General features: G+C 48.1%; 1 protein-coding gene across 3 annotated transcripts; it reads right to left on the bottom strand.

The window, feature by feature from the left end:
• Positions 1 to 10310: 10310 nt before the first annotated feature.
• MYL4 (myosin light chain 4) lies at positions 10311 to 24614 on the bottom strand. Of its 3 annotated transcripts, none has more exons than XM_030297011.1 (7): positions 24410 to 24610; positions 21114 to 21141; positions 13566 to 13715; positions 12152 to 12325; positions 11589 to 11666; positions 10987 to 11031; positions 10311 to 10473 (listed from the first exon to the last, which is right to left on the bottom strand). In XM_030297011.1, the coding sequence occupies exons 1-6, from the start codon at positions 24524 to 24526 to the stop codon at positions 11003 to 11005; spliced, it is 576 nt and encodes a 191-aa protein (XP_030152871.1). In that variant the 5' UTR covers positions 24527 to 24610; the 3' UTR covers positions 10311 to 10473; positions 10987 to 11002. The 3 variants fall into 3 exon arrangements, with proteins under 3 accessions (XP_030152871.1, XP_030152873.1, XP_030152872.1); XM_030297013.1 differs by lacking the exon at positions 24410 to 24610 and adding an exon at positions 21694 to 21866 and having other exon boundaries at positions 21114 to 21137; XM_030297012.1 differs by lacking the exon at positions 10311 to 10473 and adding an exon at positions 10480 to 10647 and having other exon boundaries at positions 24410 to 24614.
• Positions 24615 to 24930: the final 316 nt, after the last annotated feature.

Genomic DNA, 24930 nt, shown 5'->3' with positions numbered 1-24930 from the left:
ATGGAGGGTTAGGGTTAGGGTTATGATAAACTCGCCGAAGATTCAAGAAATGAGCTACGCGGGCTCTAAGCCATAAGTCCCAGCCCTATCTATCTGCAGCAATTTTTAATTGTATTTCTTATCAAGATAGGGAAAAAAAAGGCAAATAAATGCTGGAGTGATTGTGTATCAGGACTACTCCTAACAAGTCCAAACCTGTAGGAAAAAAGAAATTTAGTAATCTATCCACCCAAGCGGCAGATCTTATCACACCAGTGACTCACTGCCTCTCCGACTCTGCCCTGGAATACTCTCTTCCTGTCCCATCTCCCCCACCCAGCAACCCTCAAATTCAGCTCAACCAGACGCCTCAGATGCTACAAAGAAAGGGACAGGGTCACCGGGGAGGCGTCCCTTCCTCTCACTTTCTCAACTGGAGCCCGGAGTAGCATTCCCCAGTTCCTTTGAGGTCTGCTCCCTGGGAAGGGTCTCTGGTCACTTCCTTACTCCAAATCACCTTGGTATTTTGGAGTTTGTAGCCGTGGTTTGTTTGTTTGTTTGTTTGTTTGTTTGTTTTAACCTGCTGGCAGGTTTGTATATGCAAAGCTGTGGGGTGAGGGACTCAGGGGTGGGGAAGGGGGATCCAAGGAAGGCAAGGGGACTATAGCTAGAAACTCAACCCAGGCTTAGGCAGTAAATGGATGCGGGTCTGATTCCTGAAGTTTCTGCTTGCTCTGTAAGTGCTCTTGTGATACTTAGTCTCTATCAGCCTCAGTTTCCTCATTTGTAGAATGGGGATAATCATGCCTGCCCCAGGAAGAGTACTGGAAAGAAGAAATGGGGCGCCTGGGTGGCTCAGTCGGTTAAGCGTCTGACTCTTGATTTTGGCTCAGGTCAGGAGCTCATGGTTTGCGAGATCGAGCCCTGCATCAGGGTCTGTGCAGACAGCACAGAGCCTCCTTGGGATTCTCTCTCTCTCTCTTTCTCTCTCTCTCTCTGTCTGACAGCTCACAGCCTGGAGCCTGCTTCAGATTCTGTGTCTCTGTCTCTCTCTGCCTCTCCTCCACATGCACTCTGTCTCTCTCTCTCAAAAATAATTAAACTTTTTTAAAAAAAATCTTAATTAAAAAAAAAAACAGTAAATGAACATTGCATGGAAAGCACAGAAGAGCATTAGCACAGGATAGGTATGCAGTAAAGGCAATTGTATTCTAATGAACATTATTTCTTCTCCATTTGTTTGCAAGGTATTTTTATTATTTTGGTATATTTATTACTTTTATCATTATTTTATTATTCCCAAAAGAATAGTAGCTCTTGAGTGCACTTGCCATGGTGAGCACTGGGTGATATATGGAATTGTTGAATCAGTATCTTGTACACCTGAAACCAATATAACACCATATGATAACTACACTGGAATTAATTTTTTTTTTTTTTAAAGAAGAATTGTTCTTCCATTTTCCTTCTTTTGCTGGAGTTGTTCCCTCTTCCTAGAATATTCTTCTCCCCTATAGAGCTAATAGTTACTGAATCCTTCAAACAGTGACAGTGTTTTAAGTGTTTTACATGTATTCATTCACTAATCCATCTCCTAATAAACAAATGAGGTCAGTACTACTGTTATCTCCATTTTGTAGATTGGGAAATTGAGGCTCAGAGAGGTTGAGAAACTTGCTGGAGGTCACACCGCTCCTGAGCGTAGACCCATTGTGACCCTGAGACTATACTCTTTTTTTTTTTTTTAATGTTTATTCATTTTTGAGAGGGAGAGCATGCACAGGGAGAGGCAGAGAGAGAGGGAGACAGAGGATCCGAAGCGGGCTCTGCGCTGACAGCCACACGCCCGATGCGGGGCTCGAACTCACAAACCATGAGATCATGACCTGAGCTGAAGTCGGACATTCAACCGACTGAGCCACCCAAGTGCTTGGGATCTACTCCCTTGAGATTCTACTCTTAACCCACTGCTCTACCGCTTCTGTGGGCGTGGACCAAAACCACCCCCCCCCCCCCCCCCCCCCCAGGCCTCTACTCTTTCGATGCCAGCTCCTCCCCCTCCAACGAGCTTTCTGTGATCTCCTAACTGAAAATAAGCCTGCTTCTCCCTCTCAAGCTCCCCCCCGCCCCCACGCACTTCTTTGCGAGTATCAGTCTTAAAAGCCTTTGCCTTCTGCTTGATGTTTTCGTGTTTGAGCACAAAACATGTCTTAGCTTACCCATCAGTCTCGATATTCCTTGAGGGCAAGGACCAGATTCTATTCAATTTCCTAAACAACAAAGGCCTGGCACCATGCCAGCTTTTTCAGTACAAGAGACTAGACCCTGGCAAACTGTCACAAAGACGAAATTCTAAGGCAAACGAAAAGTTGCAGTACCAGCAGTAAAACGCATGAAGTCAGTGTGGAACTCTTCACATTCCAACTGGTAACCGCGCTGTCAACGCTGGATGTTTGGCCCTGGCTTCTCCATAGCATGTAGGGCACAGAGGAGCTGAGTTCAGAGAGTGAGCGTGGGTTGGGATGGAATGGGAGAAGGGGTGGTAGGGCCCAGGGGGCTACCTTTAAATCTCCTTTGAAGCCTGAGGGTCAGGAGGCTGAGGGAACCCTGAGACCAGCCCAGCCAGCTGTGCGGTTCCCGGTCCTCAAGGGCTGGGACCAAAGTCTCACGTGCCACAGAGAAAACTGAGACGCAGACAACCCCAAGCCCCTATCTCCACACTGACTGTGGCCCTTAGTTGCCAGAGGCACCAGGTAAGATTCATATAAACACAGAATGACTAAGTTCTTGTAGAAATTGCACATACTGTCTTGGCGATGACCAAAAATTTATGAGATGGGATTCATCTCCATTTGACAATGGACTCTGTCTAAGAAAAATGAAACTGGTAGGAGAGTAGGCATGAGAATACTGACCACCAAGAAGACTCACATCCACAGGGAACCCACTGTCTGGAAGCCCAGAGGAGGCCACCAAATGTGATAAGGGAAGAGAAGTGACGGTAGAAATTCAACGAGCTCCAGCCGGGAGGGGGGCAGTGGTGCACACCCACGTGGGTCCAGCTTGGTAGGAACATTTAGTCAGCTCAAAGCGGGGCCACAGAGGAAGTGGAATTGCCTCTTTAAACCTAAGTGTGACTCAGGGATGTCTGGGAGAGAGGCAGAAGTGAAGAGAGTCCTTCGAGAAGGGGGTGAGCTATCTTAGAGGTCATGGTAGCCTGGAAGGAACTCTGGCCACACCAGATGCAATGTCAAAACATTGAGGGAAAAGATAAACAGAATCCCACAAAGACTCTGAAACAATGGTTCTTAACCTTTTCTGGGTCTCTGACCCCTTTGAAAATATGAAAAGTATAAATCTTCTTGGAAAAAGAGCATGAATGTGCCCACAAGGGCCTTTTATGGTTAAATCTCTGTTCCTAGCACCAGCGGAATGGATGGTATTCAAAAGCAAATCGCAAACAACTAAATAAGGAAAAAGGTGGGGAAGGAGCTCCAAAGAGGCTGATGGAGCTGAGGAAAGAGGTTCTGAGGGTTCTTATCCGTAAAGGTGGAAGGAGGGGCAGCTGAGGGCTGATTGTGAACATAAACTTGGGGCATGGGGCTGTGAGGAACAAGGCCAAGAAGGCATAAGTCCTAAATGAGGAAATTTTTTTAATGTTAGAATCAATAAGAATATGATGTGCATATGTTCAGAGCAAGAAGAACAGGAAGAGTACAGTCCTTTGTGCTGGCAGTTTTGACCTCAATTACATCTTTTCTGTCCAGAAGATTAATTTCCAGACTCTAAAGTGTGCAAGTAGGGCGCCTGGGTGGCTCAGTCGGTTAAACGTCCGACTTCGGCTCAGGTCGTGATCTCGCCATTTGTGAGTCCAAGCCTTGTATTGGGCTCTGTGCTGACAGCTCAGAGCCTGGAGCCTGCCTTCGGATTCTGTGTCTCCCTCTCTCTACCCCTCCCCCACTCATGTCTGTCTCTCTCAAAAATAAACATTAAAAAAAAATTAAGTGTGCAAGTACACTGCTAAGAGAGAACTGAGCCCCAGATGGAACAAGTTAGAAAGCAACTGGCCACGTTAAACGGATTCAAGGATTTGGGCCTGGAACAAGTACCTGCTGGTAGGCCCTCAGCTGAGGAAAGAAGAAATGCCAACTTCTGTCTTGAGGAATGTTCTTACATCTTTTCTGGGTTACTTTGGACAAATCCAGGACCATTTGATAGAAATCTCAGAAGTGTAAATATCAGATTCTTACTAAGAAGAATATCAGAGTTTCTCTCAAATGGAATGGGTTACCTTGAGAGGTGGCGAGTCCCACATCACGGTAAGTATTCAAGTGAACAATGGGTAGTCATGTTACAAAGCTCTGATGGAAGAGTTTGAACTAGAGGTCTCTTCCCAGCCTGGAAGTCTATAATTCTGTGGTTCTACAAGGTTAGGGGAGAAAAGAAAGTACTTTCCCAGTTTACCTTTAGATTGTTTTTATATGTCTTCTCTACCTCTGAATTGGTGCACATCACTCCAGAGTGTGGTCCCTGCTCACCCCTCTATCTCTCTTCCATTCTGCTTGCCTCTCGTCCCATTCTCCAGTTCTTTTTCTCCCTGTCCTTTCATTCTTCCCTATTTCTTTTTACCAAGTCCTAAAAGACAGAGACTGGTTCTAGTTGGTGGAGATCCAAGCTTGCCACACCTCTTCTGTGAAACCCTCCCTGACTACATCTCCTCTGAGCTCCCACTGCTCTGTGGGATCCCAAGCCTCTCCTTTGATACATACTTATACTGCCTGGTGTCCTTTCTTCTATTTTGTCTTTTAACGTAGTTTAACTATTCACATACAGGTCGTTTGTCCTCCAAGAGAGCTTAAACTCAAAACTTTGTTTTGTTTTGTTTTGTTTTGTTTTGTTTTGTTTTGTTTTGTTTTGTTAATCTCCCAAAGCACCTACTACAGTGCACTCCATAGTTCTTCTGAGTGAATGCTTTCTACCCCTGAAAGTTCTAGAACCACAATGGCGATGAAAAGAGAGCAAATGGACCAAAACTGAATAGCAAGAAGTTTGTCGAGTTCTAAATGGTCAGTATCAGAAAGCTGCAAGGGATTAACGATGAGCTCATCATCCTCCTCATTTTGCAACCTGTGGGACTGAAGACGAGCACGGATGCGACTTAGGAGCCGACTGGACGTGTCCGGGATAGTGTCCTCCCTTTGACCCCTCTTTGCAAAATTTTGTGGGGTTACTGAAGCAAGCTGGCTAATAGTTGTGAGTCTTTGCAAGTGAATAAAACCCCCATTTTCCTGAAGGCATAGTGATGGACCGAGTGACTTCTTAGGGTTCCTTCCAGCCCAGCCTGAGAATTCCTCTTCCTCCGCTTCTCGGGGCCAGCTGTGCATCACACCTGGGCGCCCAGCGGAAGCATGCCGCTGCAATTCTGCCATCTAGCGGTGTGAGGCGGATATTGCACCACCGGCAGCCTCCACCAACACACCTTCCACCTGAAAGCCCTGGTAACCAAGGACGTTTTACAGAACGCCACCCAGGCAAGTGATGTCACTACGCGAAATGCTGCTCTCAGGTGATTACACTCCACTGGAAGTCTCCAGGGTCTCCTCTAGCTCTGATATCTTGGGTTCCAACTTGACAGCTGGGTTAAGGAGACTAAATTGTGGCCATCGATAATTAGCACAGACCTCTGGCAGCGGGGAAAGCTGGGGGTGCGGGGCGGGGGGGCAGCCTGACTTGGGTCTTGAAGGGTGGGAATCATTTGCGCAGAAAGAAGAGCACGCATCAGGAGGGAGGAATGAGATGGATCAAGAGGACGTGGAGGCGAGGAGGGAGACGAGGAGGAGGAGGGAGACGGGGAGGAGGAGGAGGAGGAGGGAGACGAGGAGGAGGGAGACGGAGAGGAGGAGGAGGAGGGAGACGGGGAGAAGGAGGAGGGAGACGGGGAGGAGGAGGAGGGAGACGGGGAGGAGGAGGAGGAGGAGGAGGGAGACGGGGAGGAGGAGGAGGGAGATGGGGAGGAGGAGGGAGATGGGGAGGAGGAGGAGGAGTAGGGAGACGAGGAGGAGGAGGGAGACGAGGAGGAGGAGGAGGAAGAGGGGGGGAGGAGGAGGAGGAAGCAGAATGGGGGAGCTAACTGAGGGGAAAGAGGTCAGCTGGCCACAGCAAGTGGTGTCCCTAGGAGCGTAGGGCCAAATAAATGAAGAAACTGACAGAAAAGTTTTGGGAGTGACCAGTAGCTTTTAGGGAGGTTTTGGAAGTCCTAATTGAGGAAGCAACTTGATGAAAATGGCATTCTGGGAATATTAATATTATACCATGCTACAGCCTTCGACTGGAGCAGAGAAATTAAGAGACTAAAGAATAGAGCTTGTTGTCATTCTCTGTCATGTCTTAAAAATCTTAACAGGGATAAGTACTCTTATCTCGCAGGCTGCTATGAGAAAAAGTGAAGTGCTTAGCACAGCGCCCAGCACATAGTAGGTGTTCGCTAAGTTGATAATGCTCTTTATCGTCATCTCTCTGAAATTTGCCTGTGGCCTCAGCAGACCCCATTCCGTAATCACCTTGGCCCTAGTGACTGCCTTCCCCATTTTGTCTCCAGGGGGCAGGACAGGCTCTGGGCTTAGGAGCCAGGACGCACACAATGACCTTTGGACAGGCGGTGGGGAAGGGGCAGAGCAGGGGAGAGTGTAAGCAGGAACCTTCCCTAAATCTCCTCCCTGTGTCCTGCTTTGGTTCATCCCCTCTGATGGTGGGAACTTTCAGTGAAGTTGCCCATCCTCTCTGAGCTGGAGCAGGAAGCTTCCTCTGCAGCATCTGTCCGCAGGGCTCGGGGTGGTGAGGAAGCTACACCAGGGTCTGTGTTTACTGTCCCAGGCACTGGGAGACGGGAAGTCTGGCCTGTGGGCACATTCAGTCACCTTCATCCTTCCACAAAAGCAGCTGTTCCGTGTGCCATCACTGGCCATCACCCCACGGGGACGATGGCATTGCTAGCCCCGGGCTGGAGCCCTCCTCCCATCTGCACAGGATCTGGGAGGGCCCTTCCCCCAGCCTTCATTCGACCTCCTTGAAGGGCCACCCTCTTAGGTCAACAGTCGGCCCCCCCTCAGGGTGGCAGAAGGGACCACAGTGGGCTCAGTCCTATTCCTATAGAGTATATGGTCTGCTACGGAACTGAATTATGTTCCCAAATTCGGTTCCCAAATTGAATTCCCCAAATTCATATGTTGAAGCCCCAGCTTGCTACTCCCAATGTAAAGGTATTTGGAGGTGGGGCCTTTGATAACAGTGTTTGGGCAAAGTCATGATTGTAGAGCCCTCATATGGGGTTAGCCTCTGCCTCTCTTCTTCTCTCCCTCTCCTTCTCTCCCCACTTTTTCTCCTCTCTAGGGATACGACAAGAAGACAGGAAGAGAGTCCTCACCAACCCAAGCAGACTGGCACCCTGATCTCAGACTTCCAGCCCCCAGAACTGTGAGACATAAGTGCCTGTTGTTTAAGCCCCCCTGGTCTGTGCCATTTTGTCACAGCAGCCCGAGCAGACGAAGACACGGCCCGGGTCATGGTTTGAAATCCTGGAAGTCAGTCCGAAGAAAAATTTGAAATAGGTCGCCTTTCACCCACACCTCTTCCCTGGTGGGGCAAGTGCTGACTGGCGCGTCAGGCCGGAGGGAGGCTGGGGAGGGAAGGGGTGACTAAGAGGACAGGGGTTTCTTCTGTCTTCGCGTGAACAAGCCCACCACCACAGAGGTCGTGCTGGTGCCCGAGGAGGCTCACCGAGTAGGAAATGCTTCCGGAGCTCCTCCCCCGGTAGAAGCGGTAGCTGAGCCCGAACAGCCGTGTTAGACCGTGAAGAGAGGTCACACACGGCGGGGCCATAAGGTACAAGGAGCCTGGGTCCCGAGGGCTTTGTGCAGAATGGCTGCCATCCCAGCCCTGGACGGCCAGCCTCTGGACTTCGACGGGAGGGAAAGATGCACTTTTGTTTCTTTTAAGCCACTTTTGGTCTTCGTGACTCACAGCCGAATACAAGCATAACTGCTACCGTGTTCCAAAAATGTTGGCTGTTCTCTGTCACGTGATTACAACCATTTAATGTCTGTCTTCCCGTTAGACTGTAGGCTCCATGAGGGCAGGGACCATGGCTGGACAGTGAATCCCCAAGGCCCAAGCCAGTGCCATCCACACAGCAGGCACCCAGTAAGTGTCTATTGAAGGAGTTGGTAAAATCCCTGTTCGAGACCTTCTTTCTCCCTGGGGCTGAGCACCAGCCTTGGGGCATCTTTAAGGTCTCACTTCAAGCCCATCTCCCAAGGAAAATCTTCCCTGTCACACCTCACTTCTTTCTGGTTCCTCTTCTTACAGGCCTCTTGGAACTTACACCATAAGTTACAAGGATGAAGCCATCCTGCTGCTGTTATGCCACTGGGCAGTCATTTCCTGGTTAGTCCCTGGATGCTTCTGTCATTGCTGAACTGGACCATACGCTACTCTTTGGCAGGGAAAACACTTTCAGTTTTGTAATCATTGGGAGCCTTAGCCCCAGTTCCTCAGAAATGCATATAGTGAACAATAAACACTTCATGAAGAAAAGAAAGGAGGAAATCTGATGAGGCCCCAACGTGGAGGAAGAATGTCAGATTTCAAGTTGGGGAGGGTGATTTTCAAAAAGGAGAAATAAATAAGGTCAAAAAAAAGAGCAGTCAGAATGGGAGGGAGTAAACAAGAGTGAAAGACTCCCGAGAGCCTAACTTGAAAAAAAATTTCAAAGGCAGGTTGGTGTTGAAAATGGGGAAAAGATAGGATTCTGGGAAAGTGGGCTTGACTACTATTAGCTGTGACCTTGGATAAGTCACTTCACTTCAATTGATCCATTTCTTTTATTTTTACAATTAGGTCTGGCTCAATCAATGGTCTTCTGGTTGTGCTCCAAGGAGCCCAATTAGAGACTCCGAGAAGCTGGAATCCAGCCCGCTGTCTCAGCTGGAGAGCTCGGTTCCCATCAGCTTCATGATTGGCTTCCCCATAGAATAGAAGTTAGTTCGAGCAAAAGGCTTTGGAGCTAAAACAGTTTAAAAACCACTGGAGTCAACGACCCCTCTCACAACTACATAAAGATCTCTGGTTTTATGATTCAACCAGTTTACTCCCAAAGCAGGAGCCCTCTTCAAAGAAGAAGGCCTATACATGGGCCTTGGTCTCCTCTTCCTGGCCAGACTATAAATTCTGAGAAGGGCAAATTTGGGCTTGCGGTTCTCCGCTTCCCACAACAATCTTCCCATTTGGGCTCGTGGAATCTCAACAATGGCTGGATTTATAGATGTTCCACAAAGTTCTGTGGCTGGATGCCCCAGCAGGGCAACAGAAAGGCTGCGAGAGGAGAATCTGATCCACCCTGGAGAGTTCTCAGGGATATAGGGACACCCATACAGGGGTAAGGGGGTCCCTGAGCTCCCATATCAGTGTTTCTGCTCTTGGGTGTGTGTCTTTAACTTCATCACATCCTCCATCTCCTTCCCTAGCCTGGTTTTCTCATCTCTCTCCTCTTGCCACTTGCCCTCCACTGCTCCCCTGCCCTCCCAGGCTGAAGTCTGTGCTCCCTCTGACCCTGACACTTTCCAGGGCCCTGAGCTGGAGTCCTGGGTATGGAGCCCAAGGTTTGAGCAGCGAAGTCAGGGAGATGTCCAGGACACGCAGGGCTGGATCAGGTACCAGGGGCTTTGTACTCAGCGGAAGAGGCACCTACAGGGGCCCACGTCAAGAAACAAGGACCATACACAAAATGTGGTACATACCTGCAAGGGAATACCATTCATCATTAAAAAACAGGGGAATTCTGACATAGGCAACATCGTAGATGAACCTTGAGGACATTATGCTAAGTGAAACAAGCCAGATGCAAAAAGACAAATACTGTATGACTCCACTTACGTGAGATATCTAACGTGGTCAAATTCATAGAGACAGAAAGTAGGATGGTGATCACCAGGGGCTCAGGGGAGGGGGAAATGGGGAGCTAGTGTTTCATGAACATAGAATTTTCAGCTTTCTAAGATGAAAAGGTTCTGGAGATTGGTTACACCACAGTGTGAATATACTTAACACCATAGACCTATACACTAAAAATGGTTAAGATGGAAATTCTATATTGTATGTATATTGTCTCCCAGCTCCCAGATACTACTCATTTCTCTGAGGAATATGCATGAAACCTCATATCTCATACGCACGCACACACGTACACACACGCACACACGTACACACACACACACACACACACACACACACACACACCTCAATTAATTACTTTAAAAAAAAAATTCAGAGACTGGTTGGAATCAGAGAATTTGGCCCAGGCTTGCTCAAACTGTTTATTTACAGGGAGTCCTTGGGGCTGTGGCACAGCAGTTAAGTCCAGGACCCCAGTTCCAGCTCAGTCACTCTGGGCCTCTTGCTTAACTCACCCCAGAAAGGCTAAGGCCAAGGGCCAGGCACCTGAAAGAAAGTGCTAGATGAACCCCAGCCTCTTATCACAAACCCCACACCCCAATCAGGATGGCCCTAAGCCCAGGGGAGCTCAGGGGATGGGGAGTGAACAGGAACAGAGTCCAGAGCACCGGCCAGAAGCACTCTCTCTTCTACCCAGGACCTGGATTTCACTGCAGGAGCCTGCACAGGAGACCCCAGGCCTAAGGAAATGGTCTTGCCTTGAGAGCCTCTAAGAGAGGCTATAAGGTATGACTGATGGGGGTGGAGATAGGGTGCAAAGACCAGGGAGAGCGCATGGCCAGGCTGGAAGGGAGCAAGGGCAGGAGGCAGGAGCACAGAGAGCATAGGTAGACAGACTAAGCTGCTCTCCCATCATGACCCCCTCCGGTGACCCCCTCCGGTTTCCCGCTACCCCTAATCTGGGGTAGGATTAGGACAGAAAAGCTCTAGGGCATGTGGTGGTGTTTGGGAGCCCCTGGAACACCCCAGAAGGGACCAGGAGGGAGAGGCCGCACTCACCCTAGACGGGTCTGCTTCACCCAGACATTATGTGTTTGACAAAGGCTGGGAAAGAAAACAGAAATCAGTCACACACTTGGCACCTCCCAGCCCCTAGGACCTCTTCCCCTCCCATATACTGCCAGACTTCCAACCTCCCCACCCCCCTTTCTCCAGACTGTGACTCTTTCTCTTATTTGGGGTTGCAGGGGAGCAGCTGGAAGAAAAGAAAGAACCTCTGCCCTGTGTCTTCGCCGCTGACACTCAGACATGGACAAAATGAGCTACGTTTTTCTCCGCTAATCCCTGCAACCTTGAGAAAGGTACCAGCACCACCCCATTGTTCAGATGAGAAAACTGAAGCTCAGGGAAGGTAAGTGACTCGATCCAAGTCACACGGCCAGTCTATCACAGATCTATCTCCAAACTCTGTGCTCTTTCCATTATACTATGCTGTTCACTGCAAGGAGGGAAAAGAACATCCACCGAGAGCTGACCATTGCCCATCTGGTACACACAGCCTCCAGGCCCTGGATCTGTTCCATCCTATTCTGCAGATCTGCCCGGCCCAAACCGTGCCCACCATGCCTGGGTGTCCGAGGGAGTGAGGCATGACCCGATACCTTCGTAATTGATGCAGCCATTGGCATCCTCTTGCCCAGCCAACAGCTGTTCCACTTCAGCCTCAGTCATCTTCTCTCCTGGGGTCGGAGAAGTAGACTCTGAGTTACAGATGGTCAAGGAGGGACAGGCAAAACCCTAGCACTCCCTTGAGTCTCAAGGCCCAAGGCTCCCCAGGTCTGGGAGGTGGACATCCAAGCTTTGGAAGGGGAGCCAAGGGTCTTAGGTCCCTCCTACTCCCCGAGGCCTCTCCCTTTGCCCTACAGCCAGCACTGGGCAAGCAGACCAGGGCCTCAGTGACTGAAGCAAAGACAAGGACAGGGGCCCTGGGTCCCACGTCTCAGGCCTCATCCCTGTCTGCTCTCCCAACCTGCTCTCCTCTCCTCCCAAGCCAGCTGAGCAAACCCAGTTGGGGAAGGTTGGAACAACCTTGGGCCTGGGGAAACAGGGCCTGAATCAGGATGTGATCCTAAGGACGCAAGGGCCCTTGGACGCCCCCAACATATGCCACCCGGGCACTTCCCACCCTCCATTCCTCCCACTCGGGCACCACCGGCCTGCATACCCAGGGTGGCAAGGACATGGCGAAGCTCGGCACCCATGACGGTGCCATTGCTCTCCTTGTCGAAAACGCGCAGCCCCTCCACAAAGTCCTCATAGGTGCCCTGCTCCTTGTTGCGGGAGATGTGCTGCAGGATGGGCAAGAACGTCTCAAAGTCCAGCATCTTGGCATTCATCTCTGTAGGCAGGAAGGAAACAATGTGATGGGAGCAGAGGGTCAGCAGGGGGCCTGGTCCCAGCTCTGCCAGGTCAGGACCGGTGTAGAAGGGGAAAGCCGCCATGACTCCCAGCCAGACCTCTCAGTTCCGGGTGGCCAGCTAGGCAGGAGAGCTGAGGGTGGCCGCAGCAGGATCTGAGGGGGCCCAACAGGTCACAGAACCAGGCCTCACATTCACAAGGTAGACTTGTGACATGTGATAGGCATGTCACAGAGGTAAACCAATAGGATTGCAAAAAAAGAGAATTTTGCAAAATTCTCCCTTTGGGTCTCATTATTAGACCACATTGCCTGGAACAACTCTGAATCAATAATTTTTATAAATTTGCAATCCTTTTGTAACTAACCCACTTCTCCCATGTTGACATGTGTTGAAAGCTTTAATTTTTAAATACCGCAAATGTTGGCAATTCTTTCTTTTATAACAACACAGGAACCTCCAAAAATGGAAATTCCAAGCATCTTTTAACCTCTAAGCAGGACTGCTGGTCCTCTGACCCTTTTCTGCCCACATCCTTCACCCCACACTGTTGTCTTCACCAGCAAGAGGAGGAGGGGAAGGATCCAGATGGAGCCCAGGAAGCCTCTAGAGATGCATCCCAGCCCCCCGCCCAGCTGGGGGCTCTGCCCAGGTCTGCCTGCCCCACCTAGTACCTACACCTCTCAGAAGGACATGTGTGTTGGAGCAGCTGTTAACCTTACTACCCATACATGACAAGTGATATTCACAAATGGGACACATTCCCTTATATCACTTTTGAAACTCATCCCCCAAAACCTACTGAATGCAAAGGAGCGAAAGAGGCATCATTACAGAGCTCATCTCAAGTCTGCTCCAACTTCTATTAAACAAGTAATTTGCAATCTTTAGTGCTCTGACCCTCATTGGAAACAAGTGGTCACAGGACATTTCAGGGTGGTAACACCTCAACTAAGAGCAACTGGGTGCAGGGGTACGGGCAAGTGGTTCGTGGTCAGATCCCCACCTCACCTCCCTGCACCCTGGGGCATCACAGGAAGACACTGAAGCAACAGAATGTCACTCCTGCTCTTCAGGAGCTCCGACCTCACAGAGAAAACAAGAACAGCTCCTAACCTGGGGAGGGGGGCTGGTCTTGAAGGGTTAAAGTGGGAGAGGAGAAAGAGCCCCAGGGGCCAGCTGGACAGACACTAGGAGGTGAGCTACAAGGCCCACACTGACCTTCAGGCTTAGGCTTGCCCAGGACACGCAGCACCTCAGCGTTGGTAGGGTTCTGGCCCAGGGCCCGCAGCACATCCCCACACTGCCCATAGGTAATCTTCATCTCCCCAGTTGGCGTCCGGTCAAACAACGAGAAAGCCTCTTTGAACTCTGCAGAGAGAAGAGCCGACTGCAGGCCCCTGGGCCAAGGCTGATCAGCCTCCACCCACCCAGGCTGAAGAGCAGGTCAATGTGATTGATAAAACATTTCAGTATTTCCCTTCGGCCATCGTTCCAAACCCTCCTTGGAAGCCACCCCACACCATCTTCTGACAATCAAAGGGGCATCCTGGAGACTACATGACCTGCTCCAACACTGGGCCTGGGATCTCTTCCATCAGTCATGGTCATATAACCTCAATGTCTCCCCTGCTCCATGGCTCCCATCCATCCACCCTTCCCTGCTGTAGGGGAGGTGCCTGCCTGTGGAAAATATCAGGGAAATGAAAACAGCACTAGCTCAGAAGTCAGGATTCCTGGGTTCTCATCTTGGCTCTGCTGAGTAGCTTAGAATAAGCCCAGCTAAGACTGTTTCCTTGTGCAAACACAGGGAGTAAGGCTCCACTGTGAGTGTCAAAGGAGGTGGCAGCGTGTGGAGGCACTTTGCAAAGTGATAAGACCTGTTCAAAAGCTGGCTACTATCAGTACTGCCTTTTCCAGGTCAGACAAGCTGACCTGGTAGAGACCGTCAGACCACCCCAGCTCTACCACTGACCTGCATGTGGCCTTGAGCAAACTACTAGCCTTAATCGGCCCTTTTTTTTTTTTTTTTTTTTTTTTTTAGCTCTAAGCAGGAATACAATGTCCACCTGAGTGGGTTGCTGTGGGGATTACCAAGTGCACCAAGCATGCTGTCTAGTGCATTTTAAAGGAATTAACAAATGGTGGCTATTATTGTATTCCCTAGTTCTGGAGCCAGCTCAGAGCTAGGACTCGATTCCTGAAGGTACCAGGTTAGGTATCAAAGAGGCAGGGCTGAATTAAGGGACTCCTGGGCCTTTTGCAAAGAACCTTAATTCCTCATTAATTTGGATTCAACTAGTTCATTACTGGGGATAATCTGGACTGGGAATGGCAAAGAAATGATTTACTAAGCAGATAGATTAACAACATAAACCAAAGAATGCGTGAACCACTTAGGAAGAAAGCTGCTTTAAATCCTCACCATATACGTTAGAAACACTTATTCCTTAGAGGCTGCTTATGGATTATTTACAAATCATTCTGCACATCAGAGCAAGTTCCCCAAGATGTTTACTCGCAAGTCTTTATTGGGCTTTGTAAGAATTTAAAAAGATAGAAAACCATATGTCTTGCAATTACTGAATAATTGAGTTCAAATTCCATTTCCATTGCTTACTAGCTGTGTGACCTTGGGCAAGTAAATATTTAATCTCCATAAACCTCTCCTCTTCCATAAATGGCACCTACCTCATAGGGTTCTTAAATTACATTCAAATTAAATACAATAACGTATGTTAAAAATCTTAACAAAATGGCTAGCGTATAGTAAATGCTCAAACAATGGTGGTAGTATTATCTTACTACCACTCAACTATCAATCCTGGCCAGGTCACTTAACCTCACTGAAACTTGGTTTCCTCCTTTGCCAAAAGGAAATAACACCCACCTCACAGTTCTGTTAGAAGGATTTAAAAAAAAATTTTTTTTTTAACATTTAAGGCAATGAGCATGGCTTCTGGCACAAATTCAGTGCTCAATGAATGTATGTTAGCCGAATCTGAACTCAGACTTTTTGATGTTCTAGTTCATTCAGAAGAGTGAGGTCAGGTTTAATAAAAGGAGTCTCCTCATCAAAGAAGAACATAATGATACTTATTAGGAGGATGGAACCTGACAGGGGAAGTAATAAGCACGATGACCTGCGATTTGATCACTTACAACGGACCAAGATCTGCACTAATAATGTATGGATTACCTCATTAATCTTTCAAAAACCTTAGGCTATAAGTATTGTTACCCTCATTTATAGGCCAGTGTGCCCATGACTTCTGACCAAGGATTCATGGCACCAAGAAAACAGTGAGGAGGGAGGAGGAGGAGGGAAAGACCTGCTTTACCTGCTGAACTCCAGCCTGCTGCAGAGTCCTGGTATGCACAGAAACCCCAAACACTGGAGTTTAGGGCTGCTACTAGGTAGAAGACAAAGCCAGCGCGATCACGGGGTGCATGAGAGGTGATGTTCATGGGCCCAGAAGAAACCTTTTCTCAATAGTCTGTAGTAGTCAGGTGCTTACTAGTGCAAAGAGCAAAGGTGGTAATTCCTTCCTACAAGAATATGGAAATCTGGAGAGGGACTGGTAAATCAAGAGTTAGAAGCTAACTCCTATGGGGAAAAAAAAAAGCAGCATAAAAAAATGGGGCCAGGGCACCTCATTGGCTCAGTCGGTTGAGCATCGGACTTTGGCTCATGTCATGATCTCTAGGTTTGTGAGTTCTAGCCCCGCATCAGGCTCTCTGCTGTCAGCGTGGAGCTGGCTTCAGATCCTCTGTCTCCCTCTCTCTGTGCCCTTCCCTGCTCATGCACCCCCCTCTCTCAAAAATGAATAAACATTTTTTTTTTTAATGGGGCCATATCACCTGGAGAATATAAAGCTAAGACATGCTGAAAAGAGTCACAGAATTTCTGAATTGGAAAGAACCAAATATTACTTTGCCAATAAGAAAATTAAGGTTCAAAAAAGTGACTTGCCAAAAGTCTCGTGGCCAAGAGTGGCAGAATTAGGGCCAATACCAAAATTTCATTCCAAATAACATTATTTCCAGCATAACACAAGAAAACCATCTTCAGCTTCATCAAAGATCAAATGAAGAGCTAGCAAGAGTAAAATTAAAACAGAAACAATTCCGATCCAAAATAAGAAACATCTTCAAGGCCAGAGGAATGACAGACTGAAAGGAATTAGGCCACAGCCCTAAAAATCTTCACAGAGGAAAGAGGCAACCAGCCATCCCCCTTGGCTTTGACCATGATTCCCATTTGGAAAATGAAAAATTGTGGTCATTAGTTGACTTTCTAGTCCTCGTGAGTACCACTATGCTTGTGTCTACACAAAAGTATATACTTAATTAAAATCCACTAAAGCTCAACATAGTATTGCAAGTCTTAGCCTCAGCAATCAGACAACACAAAGAAATAAAAGGCATTCAAATTGGCCAGGAGGAGGTCAAACTTTCACTCTTCGCAGATGACATGACACTCTACATGGAAAACCCAAAAGATTCCCCCAAAAAACTGCTAGAACTGGTCCATAAGTTCAACAAAGTCGCAGGATATAAAATCAATGCACAGAAATTGGTTGCATTCCTATACACCAATAATGAAGCAACAGAAAGAGAAATAGAGGAGTTGATCCCATTTAAAATTGCACCAAAACCCATAAGATACCTAGGAATAAATCTAACCAAAGAGTTGAAAAATCTATACACCGAAAACTATAGAAGGCTTATGAAAGAAATTAAAGAAGACACAAAAAAATGGAAAAATATTCCATGCTCCTGGATAAGAAGAACAAATATTGTTAAAATGTTGATACTACCCAGAGCAATCTACATATTCAATGCAATACCTATCAAAATAACACCAGCATTCTTCACAGAGCTAGAACAAATAACCCTAAAATTTGTATGGAACCACAAAAGACCTCAAATAACCAAAGCAATCTTGAAAAAGAAAGCCAAAGCAGGAGGCATCATAATTCTGGACTTCAAGTTGTAATACAAAGCTGTAATCATCAAGACAGTATGGTATTGGCACAAGAACAGACATTCAGATCAATGGAACAGAATAGAGAACCCCGAAATGGACCCACAAACGTATGGCCAACTAATCTTTGACAAAGCAGGAAAGAATATCCGATGGAATAAGGACAGTCTCTTCAACAAATGGTGCTGGGAAAACTGGCCAGTGACATGCAGAAGAATGAACCTGGACCACTTACACCATCCACAAAAATAAACTCAAAATGGATGAAAGACCTAAATGTAAGACAGGAAACCAACAAAATCCTCGAGGAGAAAGCAGGCAAAAACCTCTTTGATCTTGGCCGCAGCAACTTCTTACTCGACACGTCTCTGGAGGCAAGGGAAACAAAAGCAAAAATGAACTACTGGGACCTCATCAAGATAAAAAGCTTCTGCACAGCGAAGGAAACAATCAGCAAAGCTAAAAGGCAACTGATGGAATAGGAGAAGATATTTGCAAACAACAGATCAGATAGAGGGTTAGTACCCAAAATCTATAGAGAACTTATCAAACTCAACACCCAAAAAACAAATAATTCAGTGAAGAAATGGACAAAAGACATGAATAGACACTTCTCCAAAGAAGACACCCAGACGGCCAACTGACACATGAAAAAATGCTCAACATCACTCATCATCAGGGACATACAAATCAAAACCACAATGAGATACTCCTTCACACCTGTCAGAACGGCTAACATTAACAACTCAGGCAACAACAGATGTTGGCAAGGATGCGGAGAGAAAGGATCTCTTTTGCACTGCTGGTGGGAATGCAAACTGGTGCAGCCACTCTGGAAAACAGTATGGAGGTTCCTCAAAAAATTAAAAATAGAACTACCCTACAACCCAGCAATTGCACTACTAGGTATTTATCCCAGGGATACAGGTATGCTATTTCAAAGGGACACGTGCACCCCCATGTTTATAGCAGCACTATCAACAATAGCCAAAGTATGGAAAGAGCCCAACTGTCCATCGATGGATGAATGGATAAAGAAGACGTGGTATATATATACAATGGAGTATTACTCGGCAATCAAAAAGAATGAAATCTTGCCATTTAGTCAGAGAAAGACATATATCATATGACTTCACTCTTATAAGGACCTTAAGATACAAAACAGATGAACATAAGGGAAGGAAAGCAAAAATAATTTTAAAACGGCGGGCGGGGGGGGAACATAAGAGACTCTTAAATATGGAGAACAAACAGATAGTTACTGGAGGGGCTGTGGGAGGGGGGATGGGCTAAATGGGTAAGGGGCATTAAGGAATCTACTCCTGAAATCATCATTGCACTATATGCTAACTAACTTGGATGTAAATTTAAAAAATAAATAAAAAGTAAAAAGTAAATAAAATAAAATAAAATACACTGAAGTCAATTTTAAGTATTTCGCTGCACCCCAGACTATTGACTGAAAAGTGAGCATCCACAGGGTGTTGCAAAAGCAGAGTCAGATTCAATCTACTAGTTTCAAAATGCATCCACTAGTTCTCATGCCCTGTGTTTGGGTAAACTGGCATCACTTTTTGGAAAGGCAATTTGGCAATAGCTATTACATTTAAAATGCGTGTATCCTTTGACCCCTGCTAGGAAGTTCCCCTGGGGAAACCATGCCGATGCCCCCCAACTGGAAACAGCCTAAAGGTCTAGCACTGCTAGCCTGATTAAATTAAAAGGTGCATCCATTCTTTTTTAGAGAATGTAATTCTTAGGGCGCCTGGGTGGCTCAGTCAGGTAAGCATCCAACTCTTGATTTCGGCTCAGGTCATGAGCTCATGCTTTGTGAGATCGAGCCCTGAGTAGGACTTTGCACTGACAATGCAGAGGCTGCTTGGGATTCTTTCTCTCCCTCTCTCTCTCTGCCCCTACACACCCAAAATAAATAAATAAACCTAAAAAAAATAAAAGAATGTAATTATTTTTAAAAATGAAAAATTGTATAAACTATAAAAAGATACCAAGATACAGTATTAAGTAATATATATTATATATTAGTAAATCCAAATATGCATTAAGTAAAGGGTATAGGACAGTATGTATCACATGACTCAATATGTATACATTTTATACATACTGGTATATCACTATATTTTTCTCAAAGGACACGTAGTCTTTTTTTTTTTTTTTTTAATTTTTTTTTTCAACGTTTATTTATTTTTGGGACCGAGAGAGACAGAGCATGAACAGGGAGGGGCAGAGAGAGAGGGAGACACAGAGTCGGAAACAGGCTCCAGGCTCCGAGCCATCAGCCCAGAGCCCGACTCGGGGCTCGAACTCACGGACCGCGAGATCGTGACCTGGCTGAAGTCGGACGCTCAACCGACTGCGCCACCCAGGCGCCCCGAAGGACACGTAGTCTTATCAACAGTGGATTTGGGAGAGGGATCAGCATCAGAGGAAAGCAAAGGGAAAATATTTTTATTTTTCATTATTTATTTTTAAGTAAAGTATATATATTTTTTAACCATTTGCAGGTATTAGTCTACTTTTTAAAAATATAGTTATGTGCTTAAGATCAAGGGGTTGGATCAGAGGACCTTTCAAGGTCCCTTCCAGCTCCCATGATTTTATGTCCTGGAGGCATCTGGTGGGGAAAACAGAGGGATAAGTTGCAATGGCGGTGAGCCCCAGCCAAAAAGCAGGTATCACATGATGAAACATTCCATTCCCAAAACACCAGACTCCTACAGGAGACGGGCAATAATCAGGTCGGAGGGTAGGAGATCTTGACGCTTCTCTTGAAGCTGCACTTAATAAAACTTTATGTCTTCATCAAAGATGGAGAAGGATTGGTGGTGGGGATCACAGGTGGACTAAGCACCCCAAAGTCACCCTTGACCCTTCCCCCTTTAGTGAGTGAGCACCTCAGTGGGCTACAGGGTGAGGGGAGAGGATGCCGGTGACCTAAGGAGGGCTTTCTAATACCAGGAACAGAAACGGGAGTTCTAAATATCTTGAATAGGTTTTGGGGGTGGAGGGGAAAAAAAGACATTGGTGCTGTGCATGTAATATGTTCCAGGCAGTCTGGCAGAATAGGTGGGAATTCAGGTCTGGAATCAGATTGCCTGAGTTTGAATCCTGGCTCCACTACCAACTGCCTGTGTGAGATTGGGCAAACTACCAAACCTCTCTGTGCCTCAGTGTTATCACTGTAAAATGGGGGGAGTAACAGTCTCTATCTCATCAGGTTGTTGTAAGAGTTAAGTGAGTTAATCCACGTAAAGCACTTAAGAAATAACACATTTAGGGGCATCTGGGTGGGTCAGTCGGTTGAGCATCTGACTCTTGGTTTCCATTCAGGTCATGATCCCGGGGCTCTGTGCTGGGCATGGAGCCTGCTTACATCTCTCCCTCCCTCCCTCTTTCTCTCTTTCTCTCTCTCTCTCTCTCTCTCTCTCTCTCTCTCTCTCTCTCTTTCTTTCTCCCCCCACCCCCTCAGACCCTCTCCACCCCCACTCCCTCTCTCTCAAAAAAAAAAAAAAAAAAGAAAGAGAAAGAGAGAGGAAGGAAGGAAGGAAGGAAGGAAGGAAGGAAGGAAGGAAGGACATATCTGTTGTAGTTGAAAATGGGCACACAGAAAACCTTTGGCAAATACAGGTTATCGATGATGATGACAGTGATTACTATTACCTACAAGTACTGCTCTCCTTCCTCCTCCTCCTCCTCCTCCTCCTCCTCTTCCAGGAAAGTGCAACAGAGGGTGTGTGGGAGGAGGTGGGCTTGTCAGTACTCACCTTCGATCTGGTCAGCAGTGAAGTCTATCTGTGGGGAGGGAAACACAGGAATGAAGGCTGAGACTGCCGAAGGCTCCCGAAGCACAAGTGGCCTCCGCCATCGCAGTCGGAGTCACCTCCCGCAGGTCACCAATAAGCAGGGCAGGAGACTGAGCACAGAACCCAGCCTCCTGACTAGGAGCCATGGCTCACAGTCTATCACATAGGGCAGCCACCAGAGCTCCGTCAGGACCATTTGTGAAGCCATGGCTCACAATGAGAGGGAAAGAGAGAAAGAGAAGTATGCTAGATAATGTTAGAACCTATGCTGACTCCCTATTGTAATTTCTTTGGGTCAAATGTAAATAATTCTTCATCCCAGCCGGCAAGAAACCACACTCATTTTCATCCCTACTCCACAATCCACCCGCAATCCCTCTCCCACCGCCCACTGCTCCTCACCCTCAGCCTCCCTTTCCCACTGGCGATCCACCTCCTCCAATCACACCTTCTCTTTCTGCACCCCATTCCACCCCCACCTCTCCCTCTTAGGCACTGGGACAGCAAGACTAGTTTGGGTGGACCCTTGATGTTTCATAACCTGCAGTCCTGCCTCTAGGTGTCCCCAGGCGGGGGGCCCCTTGAGGCCAGGGTTCCCAAGGGGCAGGCATTTCTGCTACTGTTCACAGAAATGCCTGGCACAGGGTAGAGGCTCAAAGACTATTTGTTGAGCAAACGAATAAATTTTGGGTTCGCCCCCACAACTCATGATAATTCGATGCTGAGTACAGAAGAGGCAGGTGGGAAGCTCTGAAAATGAATGGCAATGAACAAGCATGAGTCATCATTGTAATTTGGGATTTTGTGTGTCACTTCATCGTCCTTATCTACCACCACCCTCCCAGTGGCGGTGGTAACCACTCCTGGCATATCTTCAAGGACAGCCATTTCTAGTCCTAACTCTGCCACTTGTGATGTGTCCCTCCCGCCCACTTCTGCCCCCCACAGGCTGACCTCCATTAATGAGGACTTCCGGGGGTGACTGGAAGGAGCTAGGAGAGCGGAGGAGGGGTTACAGTGGGTTGGGAAGGAAACTGGCTGTGACCAGGAACGGGCTTTGGCGAAGGTGGGGTTGGTCAGGAAGGTAGAGGAACCCCTAAAATAGGGTAAAGGATGCTTTGCATGAACTTTCTGAGGAAATGGTGTGGTTGTCTTACATCGTAATGAGTTAAGCCCCAGGAGTAAATGTGTAAGAGAAATTAGTATGAAAACATAAAATCAGAATATATAACCACACATGTTGGGCTTAAGTTTACTTTCGTTCTATCTTTGAGCGAAGAGTCTTCTAAGCAAAGGAACCGGAGAAGTACAATAATAGGAGAAACAGTCCTCATGAAGGATACATAAATTCTTTTTTCACTTTAAAGCAATTTCAACAACCCTCAGGATGGGAAGCTCCAGACATGGGAAAGAGGACTTCAACCAGGGGTGAGAAACTGGGGGAGGTGGGTAGATGGAGAGAAGTGACAGGCCAAAGAGACTGGGAGGGTGGCTCTGATCTGAGATCACTAGGCACCTGCCATGCAGATGTCAGGGACCAGGCTGCCCCACAGGAGTAGTGCATTATCAGAACAAATCAGAAATAAAAGCATCCTGGGGGCCTGGGTGGCTCAGTCGGTTGAGCATCCGACTCTTGATTTGGGCTGGGGTCATGATCCCAGGTTCATGGGATGGAGCCCCTGTCATACTCTAAGCTCAGTGTGGTTCTCTCTCTCTCTCTCTCTCTCTCTCTCTCTCTCTCTCTCTATCCCTATGCCTCTCCCCTGCTCACACTTGTGGGCTCGCGCGCTCTTTCTCTCTCTCTCAAAAACTAAAAATAAAGTGATCATCCCTGTTTGTCTCTTTATTTAAAAAAAATTGTTTTTTAAAGAAATAAAAGCATCCTGATGGGGGTGGGAGATAGTCAGCTTTTCTTGCTAGGCTCTGCCCATAGTGGGAGTAATGAATGACCCAGGGACTTTCAAGGTCTTACACTATTGCCTTCACGTGGACCCTAACCAAGCCCAGGGACGTGCAACGGTCTCCGTTTCTTGGCCAACCCAGTTCTGCTTGACTCCTGACCCTTGTAGTGATTACCATAGATCAACCTCAGGTCCTTGGCACAACTGCAAGATCTCGGGGGGCTGTGGGTGCTGGGAGGAACACTGAGAGAGCCAGGGAGGGTCATCCAAATTAGAGCCCAGAGTTTCAGTTTCCCTGCCTCCTCGTCACAGAACCCAGCCCTGAGCTCTTATTTTGATCTAATCCCTCGCCACCCCCAGACCTGCCCTAGTGGCTATCCCCAGAGGCCCACCACTCCCAACCTGTTATTAATAGCTCTTCATACCAGTAGCACTTGACCTCTTACATTCTGGCGCCAAGGCTCAGAACTGCTTCACTCTCCAGAGGCCTCTGACTCCTCCCTCCTCTGCCCATCCCCTCCCAGTCCCATTCCTTCAGCAGCTGGGCCAGACAGCTGGGAGGCCTAAAGTGACTGAGTCAGCAGGCGGAGTCTACACCAGCTCCAGGGAGAGGAACCTTCCAGTTCGAGGGGGAGCAGGGAGGGCAGAGAGGGCAGAGAGGGCAGAGGGCCGGGGCAGCAGAGGGAACCAGGCCCCACTCCCTCACCAGGTTAGAGGGAGGCTCTCAGCCTGGGAGGGGCCAGTTCACTGCACACTCCAGCCAGGAGCCCAGGCTGAGGCCACCGAGGGAGGGAACCACCTGGGGAGGGGAGGGGAGGGGAGAGGGAAGCAGGCCTCCTCTCCCTTATCTGGAGCCTCTCTGCCCCCATCGCCCACCCACTGCAAGGGTCTTACAGACGAAGCCTCTCCCAGACCCCCTGCTTCCTCACTGCTTAAATCACTTACTCCAAGTTTCGCGGGCAGTTATCATTATGTGTCTCTTCTCCAGAAAGATATTGTACTACTACCTCTGAGAAAAGGGCCAGTCTCTTTTTCTTTGCTATGGTGGCTCCCCCAGTGCCTTAAAATTTAAGGCTGAATGGTCGGTTGGTTGTACCTCCCTGCCATTCCCAACTCTGCTGGGTAAATTTGGGGTGACAGAGCAGAAATCCATTGCTGAGGGGAAAGACCTACAACCCCAAATACCCCTCACCAGCTCCAACACTGGCTCCCTTGCCCCACGCACTGTGATGTGGGGCATGGACGCCACAGCCCTCATGCCAGTCCAGTCTCCAGGAAGTAGATCTCTAAGGTCCAGGACAGACAGGATCCTGAATTTCATCCCCACCTCCATCCCAGTGGCGGAGGCTCACTCACCTTTACACTCTTGGGGTCAAAGGCAGGTTCCTTGGGGGGTTCAGGAGCTGGGGCAGGGGCTGGGGCTGGGGCGGCCTTGGCTGCTTCCTTCTTAGGCTCAGGCTTCTTGGGAGGCATGTTGTCTTGCTGGGATCTTCAGTGGAGGTGGGAGCTAGGAAGGAATCAAGAGATGTGGCGCCTGGGAGATGAGACAGGAGGCCGGGCCGCCTCCCTCCCCTTTTATCCTGGGCAGGAGCCCCCACAGAGGGGCTGGGTGAGAGCAAGAGCAACTGTTCTGACTATAAAAGGAAGAAACACCGGCAGGGTACAGCTGACAACTGTGTATTGTCACCAGGTTTGGGGCGACAAGCCCCCCTCCCCCCACCACCCCTTCCCTCCACACCTCACACTCCTCCTGGCCTCCACCTCTGGGACAGGCTGATCCCTTCCTGCCAATCAGTGGAAACCCAGAGGGGCCAGGAAAACAGACCCTCTCGAAAATGCCAGAGTCCAGCCAGAGAGATGAGCTGACTTGAGCAGTT

Source organism: Lynx canadensis, chromosome E1, assembly GCF_007474595.2.
Source record: "Lynx canadensis isolate LIC74 chromosome E1, mLynCan4.pri.v2, whole genome shotgun sequence".
Lineage (NCBI taxonomy): Eukaryota > Metazoa > Chordata > Mammalia > Carnivora > Felidae > Lynx > Lynx canadensis.
This window is presented reverse-complemented; position numbering and strand designations above follow the sequence as displayed.

What these genes read in the sequence shown, in the direction of transcription:
- MYL4 (XM_030297012.1), bottom strand. Translation starts at nt 24,526, where the DNA reads ATGCCTCCCAAGAAGCCTGAGCCTAAGAAGGAAGCAGCCAAGGCCGCC. An exon ending in CACTGCTGACCAGATCGAAG is followed by an intron (nt 13,716 to 21,113) that starts GTGAGTACTGAC and finishes TTCTCTCTGCAG; the next exon opens with AGTTCAAAGAGGCTTTCTCG. An exon ending in GGGCAAGCCTAAGCCTGAAG is followed by an intron (nt 12,326 to 13,565) that starts GTCAGTGTGGGC and finishes TCCTGCCTACAG; the next exon opens with AGATGAATGCCAAGATGCTG.